Below are 8,568 nucleotides of genomic sequence, written 5' to 3' on the forward strand. Positions count from 1 at the left end.
AGAATTTATAAAGAGCACTCTATAAACAATGGGCTTTCTTAGAAACACTGATCTAAGAATGACATTTTATCAATGATGCTAAAATTATCCTTTCAGAAATACACTGAACTTCAAATACTAAAATATGTACACATAAAACATACTTTTTAGGCTGCAGTTTTTCCATAAAAGAATCTTCTTTAATATATCCATCTGTTGGGCAGTATCCTTGTCTCCTATTTATAGTTGTAGCAATCTTAGGACAAAACAAGAATAAAACCAAAAACAAAGTCATTCAATAAATTCTATTTATCCAGAATTCAAATAACTAGTGTGCCATTCATAAATAAACTTAATCCTCTTTATTTTTTTTTTAAAGATTTTATTTATTTATTTATTTGAGAGAGAGAGAGAGAGAGAGAGAAACAGCATGAGAGGGGATAGGGTCAGAGGGAGAAGCAGGCTCCCCGCCGAGCCGGGAGCCCGATGTGGGACTCGATCCCAGGATCCTGGGATCATGACCTGGGCCAAAGGCAGACGCTTAACGACTGAGCCACCCAGGCGCCCCTCGTATAAAGATTCTTAACATGTAATTTACAAAATAAAAGTTCTCTTCCCAACCCCCACAGCTTGTCATCTAAGTTTTATTTCTGGTGGTTTTTTGGCTTGTTTTCGTTAACTGTAAATGAAAAAATGTGGTCAGATTTAGCCAGTATTTCTTTTATGGTTCCTGATTTCAGTGATATGTTTAACAAGACTTCCCCACCCAAAATTATACAATTATCTATATTTTCTTCTAGTTTACATTTTTAATTTGCATATTATTAACATTTCCAATCCACATGGGATTTTAATATATATTATCTATTGATCAGATAACTTATCCTTACCTCCTCACACAGTATATTTTTGGACTCAGGTCCAAAAGATCAATACAATATCAGTATTTCTGGAATGATACCTAAGTATGATCCTCTGAACAAAATCTGCCATCTTGCTGTGCAAAATGCAGAATGGTTATTAACAATATCAATCAAAAGCACAGAACAGATGTTATCAAAAACCATAGAACTATGAAAGATAAAGACTGACAGATAAATCCATATTCACCCAAACTCAGAAATAAGAACAAAAGTATACCCATTAATCCTGAATGGAATCATTTTAGGTTTAAATTTGAAATAAACAGCATTATGTAGGTCTTCAAAATTAAAGATAAATTATAAATACAAGCCTAATGTGAATATAGGTATTTAAATCTTACTTTTCTTTTTTTTTTAAGATTTTATTTATTCGACAGAGCGAGAGAGCACAAGCAGGGGGAGCAGCAGAGGGAGAGGGAGAAGCAGTCTCCCCGCTGAGTAGGCAGCCCAATGTGATGCCGGGCTCAATCGCAAGACCCTGGCATCATGACCTGGGCAGAAGGCAGAGGCTTAACTGACTGAGCCACCCAGGTGCCCCTAAATCTCACTTTTTAGAAAAGAGCACATAATATAAAAATAATAAACTACATTACTGAAATATTCTATAAATTCATTCTTACTAATTTAGACTAGATCCTTCCACTCGCTCTTATTCCAAATAAATATTAGATATCAGCAAAAATGCTAAATTTTGAAAACTAATAAAAGAGTGGTAACAATTTCAGGAAGGCTTCTTGAAGGAACTCCCTTAAGTGACCAGCTGGGGTGCCTGGGTGGCTCCCTGCTCAGTGGGGAGCTTGCTTCTCCCGTGCCTCCCCCCCCCCAGCCACCCCCACTTGGGCTTTCTCTATTTCTCTCTCTCTCAAATAAATAAAATCTTTAAAAAAAATAGTGATCAGCTTTAGTGCATCTGAAGAATCTGTTGTCCCTTGTCAATTCCCTGGGCTAACAGCACAAGGGAAATGGGAGAAAGGAAGGAAGAATAAGACAAATCACAGATCTTCCAAAGTAAGAGTCAGACCTAGTCAAAATGATACAAAATAGATTTATCACAACCCTAAAATCAAAACCAATATTTGTCAACATACCATAAACATCTGTATAGATGTTTTCCAAAATAATAGCAGTATAATGATATAAGACCATTGAACATGAAATCATTGTCAAAAAAGGGAAAAGCTACTGTTCTAATAAATTTGTCTGTTTTTTTTTTTTAATATTAGAACAGGATGGGTATAAACAGAGACAGTTCCACCTGCCAGCTTATTCCCCTTTCCTTATTCTTTACCCACCACAAGACTGAATCAGTCAGGGATCTTCCATTACAACCACAGGAACTAGGATCCCCTTTGCTTTAACTATGTGGTAAAGCCTCATCTGAGGAGCCCACTGACGACAAAAAAAAAAAAACCACCAAAACCCAAAAAACAGGAGAAGTGACTCTTCCACTATAAAGGCCATTATTTGTAAAGTATGTAATTCCAAAACAGACATCTTTTAATATGTAAATGTTTCCGCTATAATTAAAATCTTCACAAATTTATATAAATGTATGTATGTGTATTTTTACCATGTTTAACCTACAAACCAATTAATCCACACCTAAGTAATCATGGGCCAATTATAACACTTATTTTGATAGTCTTGAAGCCTGTAGAGAACTTCTGTATAATTCAAAATTGCCTTTTACAATTTTAAGAAAAGCAGGTATTATTTCCATCTCACAAATGAGGAAATTCAGGCTTAGTGTGACAGAACTAGGACTGCATTCCAGGTCTCCCGCCTCCGTATTGTTTGTCTCACTGACACAAAAAACAATAGATATATACAAATCCTCAATATCTGGTATCTCAAGTGGAACATTAAGAATTTAGAGATTAAGACAATTTTCTTTTTTTTTTTTTTTAAAGATTTTATTTATTTATTTGACAGAGACAGATACAGCGAGAGAGGGAACACAAGCAGGGGGAGTGGGAGAGGGAGAAGCAGGCTTCCCACTGAGCAGGGAGCCCGATGCGGGGCTCGATCCCAGAACCCTGGGATCATGACCAGAGCCGAAGGCAGACGCTTAACGACTGAGCCACTCAGGCGCCCCTTAAGACAATTTTCTAGGGACATACTATATAAACTGAACTACATTTGTATTTGTAGCAAATGCAAAGATATTCATTAAATTTTACTTGAAATCCTTGATTTGTCCTCATTATTATGGGTCTATAGTGCAACTGTACTTTTTCAGTGTCTCTGAAGTTAACTTGAGGCCACTGTTTAGTTTAGCTTCTCTTTTTAAACTATGGCATCTCTACAAATGTAGATTTGATGACACAAAGATTGAAGGCCAGGGAGAGTTCAAAATTTGCTTGCGTGGCATTGGTGTGGTAAAGAAGGGTAGGGATTTGAAAGGAATATACTTCATTAAAAATAAATAGAGGCAATTTCCCACAGAAGTCTCCAAAGAGTCAAAAAAAATAGGTAGGCTGATTAATATAGAACTTTAACTCTGTATTCTTTTTGATCACTCTGAACAATTATAAAATGAATCAGAAAAGCTTTATCTTTTGTTAAGTTTGAGTCAGCAGCAAAAATGCAAGTTTTTAGGTTCTAACTAGAAGTATGTTGTCTCTAACATTTTTATCTTTAACATTAGGTTGTAATGTATTAAAGATGAAAGATGATAAAACTTACCTTACAATCAGGGCATATAATTGTGCTGTATTCTTCAGTTATTAACAAGCACAGTTCACAAAAAGCATGTCCACATTGAAGTTCATGGTGGTGACCTATTAATGAAATTCTGTTGTGAATTAAACTTTTAACAATTTGTTAGCATTGAATGTGACACATTAATCAGAGGGGAAAGTTAAAGGGGATGCTCATGTATAGGAAAAGATATCAAGTGTCATTAGAAATGTAGGAATTATTGAACAAAATTCAGGAGAAACTATGTAAGTCAGAAGAAAAAAAAAAAAAACAGGTCAAAAACCAGGCAGTACTATGCAATACATTTTGCACTAATTTAGATAGTTTTTGGTACCTATAATACTTTGAACTTGCCATATCTTTTAATCATACAAAATGCTCTGACATACTTTATTTGATCTTTGTAAACATCATAGCTAAGTAGGCTTGGGAAGGTTATATTCAACTTAGAAATGGTAAACATTTTGGTGATCTGGCTAAGTAAATGGTATAATCCAGACTCCAGCTCAGTTCTGTTTCCAAGTCCAATATTCTTTCTACTTGATCCTATTGCCTCTACTAATTTATATTTCTAATCCTGTGAAGGGAGCAGGGAGGGCAGAAATGAGACATTGGGAAGACCCCTCTCTTACAATGACCTAAGATACTGGCAAGGACAGAAGCCAGATGCTATTACTGTCACACATACATACCCGCATAAAGATAATTTTCCCAAACCTAGCATTTATGAAGGGAAATACCATAATCTTGAGTGAAAACCTAATATCAAGATTTTAATGCTCTAATTAGAATTTGACATTTATCATAATAAACATGTTTTAGTTATGTAACTTGAAAAAGTTGTAATTTTAAAACTTTTCAAGAAAAAAGGAAATTAGATTAAATCAGTCATCTTTGATTGGCAAAAAAATTAGTGTTCTTTCTGATTTATAAGAATTACATTCTTTTGATTAAAAAAAAAAAAAGCTTTAGTTTTCAAGCCAAGTGAAGTATCTGAAACTTGCTTAGGACCAAGCTAAAATTTAAAGTTCTATTTAAATTCCAGAGATCCTACCAAAGAAATAAAATGTTTAACTGTTCTATCTTTATAAAATTTCTGATATTGTTCAAGTCTAATTTGTGGTGCATCATAGCTTACAAAGCACTTTCACAATTTTATATGCATAAACACCATCTAGAGTATTTCTGAGCACTGTAATACCAACATATGGAAAAACGAGTGATTTTAGAAGGTCGTGTTCTAAACAACTTATTTCTTTCAAATAGAGATTTTCTATGTAACAGCAGTGATTAAAAAAAAGAGGAGAAACTTGGCTCTCCACCCTAAAACACAACCAACTTTCTCTACAAAGGTCCATGTCTATTAAACGGAGTCCATCTTGGAGGACTGAGAAAATTAACGACTTTCACTTTGAAAGTATAAACATTAAACAGTTATGGGGGTGGTTAAGACTTCATTCAGCAGCTGCAGTTTGAAATTCAACAACTCCTCTCGGTCAGAGACACAGCACTCGAAGGCATTTTAAATTAAAGTAACTTGAATGTGTTTTCACTTGAGTAGAGTCCAAATTAGATCAATAGGAGTGCAGTGGATTTTCCCCCTTGACACACAAAGAAAAACACAGATGCCCAACAGGAACAAACTGTTTCCCAAACAATGCTTAAGCCAAACAGCAATAATACCTCCCTCCGGATCCCAAACAACTGTTTTTAAATCCAGGAACATTTTTAAGTGGTCTACTTGTTACTCCTACAACAAAAACTACGTAAGAAAATCAAATTTCATTACTTCTGAATCACAAGACCATGGGCTAAATTTTTACATCTACTCTTTCATGAACCTGTGAACCTGGGGAAGTTTTCGAAATAGTGCTCAAGAGAGCTCACACGTCATCCCCTAAGAGAATCAGTGAAAAAAAGGTGAGAAGCAGGTGCAAAGCGGAGAAAGCTTTGGAGAGGCACGAAACGACCCTCAACCGACCACAGTGGGTGTCTCTGCTGCCCTGAGCGTGCGCTCCTGGCAACCGGGGAGGCCCGTGAGGGCAGTTTTCCCCGTCCATCTTGCTGCGACCGAACATCCCCCGACACTGCCAGCTCCCTTGGCTCTCAGACCTCCGGGTGGGCCTCGCTCTCAGGCCTCCACACCCAGCAGCCTGATTAGGATGGAGCCCTTAAAGGGCAGGTGGCCAAGGCAGAGCAGGGCCCTCGGAGGCTCACCCTCAATCTCCTCACCGGAAACTCTGGACACCCTTCTTCCACACTGAGTACACTGAATCTCGGCAGTAGCCCAGGGCCGACTCTTCCTCCCCATCTGTTGATAGGAAGACAGGGTGAACCGAGCTGCGGAAGCTTCCGCCGCCATCTCTGCCCCCTTTGGCTCCGAAGACCGGTACCACGTGCCATTCCCGGCGTCCTTCGCGGCAGCTACCAATCATCAGAGGCGGGCGTCTCCAGACAGCCAATCAAAGAGATTAAAGCCCGCCTCCTCAGCTTGCCTTGCTGCGGTGTCTTTCCAGGTGCTGCGTGGCTGTTCGTGGTTTTGCTCCGGGCGGCTCCATTCTGAGAACGGCCGGGGTGGGGAACCTTTTTATTCTCAAATCTTTACCCAAAGCCCACCGCCTTAGCGCTCTTACTGCATCCAAATTCAGATCTCGCGTATTATTACTGACGTTGTTGTTGACTTTACAGGTAGCAAACAGTCTTTTATATCGAAGTTATCCATCTTCCCTAAGTGTGTCAGGGCCAGAAGCCTAAACTCGTGTGCTAGGCATGTGAAGGTTTGGCTAATAGTGAGCTTAGTGGAGAACCTATCAAAAGCTGGCGGTGGGGAGAGTCCGTTAGTAATTTCAAACTAAGGCCTGGTATCTTTAACAGTTGTTGAGCATAATGGTAAACAAGGCACTGCTGGGAGCAGTTGGGGATGGTAAGAATCGATAAACTAACAGGTTCCTGCGTGAGAGGTATGTAGCCCTCTACCTAAAACGGTAACTTTTGGTAGGGTAGCTTGTGTTCAGTACCAGAGGAGGGTTAGAGACAATAAGAATTACTGAATTCTAAGAGATGATGCCAGTATGACCCACAGTGGTATGAAAAGCCTTCCTAGAGGATATAGGGGTTTGCATTAGAACTTAAAGACTGGATAGGACTAAGTAGGAAACAGGAAATCAGGCATTCCGGGGAGAAAGAATGGCATAAGCAAAGGGAAGTGGGTGGGAGATATAGTGGTCTCTTCAGAATTTATTTTGTCGGCCCTTTGGTCAGAGTATCAATTTCCTTAAAGTGAGCTTTTTGGAGAGGTACGTTGGGGTCGAATTTTGGAGAGTCTTGAACGTTGTACTAAGGAGTTTGGACTTTACCCTTTAAGCAGTAGAATGCTGGTGAAGTTGTATGAGCAAGGGCTGCAGTAATCTGGTAGCAATGTGGCAGGTATGTCGTGGAGGAAGCACCTAGGGATGGCAGGGTGCCTTCAGAGGTTAAGAATAAAAGCCTGCATATATTCCTATTTTCCCTCTACATTTAAAAAAATACAAAAAGAAATATTATGTTCAAAAACTCATCCCTGCTCAAAAATGTTTATACTTCGTTGCCTTAAGGAGAAAGTATTAATTTCTTAATCTATCCTCATGCTATTCATCCAATGGTTTCTACTACTATTCCAGAATGGAATTTGAAGTACTGATCAAACCAATATTCCCATGGAACATGCTGATTCTTTTTTAATTTTTATTTATTTTTATTTTTTTAATGTTATTTTATTATGTTATGTTAGTCACCGTACATTACATCATTAGTTTTTTATGTAGTGTTCCATGATTCATTGTTTGCATCTTTTTTTTTTTTAAAGATTTATTTACTTATTTGAGAAAGAGATGGAGCACCGGCACCTGAGCCAGAGGGAGGGGCAGAAGGAGATGGAGAGAATCTCAAGCAGACTCCGCATTGAGCATGGCGCCTGAGTGGAGGGCTGGATCCCCCAACCTGGAGATCATGATCAGAGTGGAAATCAAGAGTCGGGCATTTAACTGGCTGAGCCACCGAGGTGCCCTGGAACACTGCTGATTCTTATACCATTTTGTGAATAGTATTCCATATCCCCCTCATCTGGAATACTCCTGCCTATTTGTTGACTTATATTCTCCTTATCCTCCATGAGTCGTCTTTAGAACCACCTGCTTCTCCCTGAAACCTTTACATTTCTCCCTGCATTCAATACTACTCTAGCATGTAGCAACAATCTTCTTTTCCACTATGGATATCTATCTGTACTGTAATTTGAAAAATAATAATCTCATTGCATAGGGGTTCTTAATGGGTCATACTATGAATTTAACATGGTGCAGTACAGAGGAATCATCTCTGAATGTTACCAGATGTGCTGGAGAAAATTTTGCCTTTGGTAATCTCAGAAGTTGAATAAATTTTGGGTAAATCAGGACCAGTGAGAAATACAATGACATATGTTAAGTCTTAGTACTTAACATGCCCTCTCAAATACAGCAGGCAGAATTATTTTTTTAACATTTAGTTTAGATTAATCCTTTGTTTGGATTCCTTTAATGGCTTCCCATTGACTATGACAAATCCTTAATATGGCCTCTGAGGCCTTTGTGATTTGGCTTCAGCTTGCCTCTCTAGCTTCATTTTGTACCACTTCTCCTCACTATGTCCTGGATACATTGGCCTTTTTCAGTTCTATAAGTAGGTCAAACTCTTTCCACTCACAGGACCTTCACCTGGAACTCTCTACCCTTCACTATTAAAAAAATTGTTGTAAAATATTTTAGTCCCACAAAAAGGAATAAAGAATAAAATTATGAATGTCCATGTATCCTCCAACCACTTTAACAACCTAATTTTATCCAGATAATCTAGTTTTATCATGTTATTTTGGCCATTTATTCACATTTGGTCAATTCTTTCATTCTTCTTCTTCATACCTTCCTTCTAGGATAATTTTTCTTCTTCA

The 8,568-nt window shown here is 38.1% G+C and overlaps 1 protein-coding gene across 2 annotated transcripts in view; it reads right to left on the minus strand.

Annotated features, from left to right (window-relative positions):
- RNF17 (ring finger protein 17) overlaps positions 1 to 5,964 on the minus strand; it is a 154,751-nt gene extending 148,787 nt beyond the window's left edge. For both annotated transcript variants that reach the window (XM_035003771.1, XM_035003770.1), the window contains exons 1-3: positions 5,835 to 5,964; positions 3,588 to 3,682; positions 144 to 235 (exon numbers count right to left, since the gene is read on the minus strand). In XM_035003771.1, the coding sequence (XP_034859662.1) occupies positions 144 to 235; positions 3,588 to 3,682; positions 5,835 to 5,964 (317 nt within the window). The remainder of the gene's footprint in view (positions 1 to 143; positions 236 to 3,587; positions 3,683 to 5,834) is intronic.
- Positions 5,965 to 8,568: the final 2,604 nt, after the last annotated feature.

This window comes from Mirounga leonina, unplaced genomic scaffold (assembly GCF_011800145.1).
Source record: "Mirounga leonina isolate KUSES-001 unplaced genomic scaffold, KU_Mleo_1.0 Mir_127, whole genome shotgun sequence".
In the NCBI taxonomy this organism is placed as follows: domain Eukaryota; kingdom Metazoa; phylum Chordata; class Mammalia; order Carnivora; family Phocidae; genus Mirounga; species Mirounga leonina.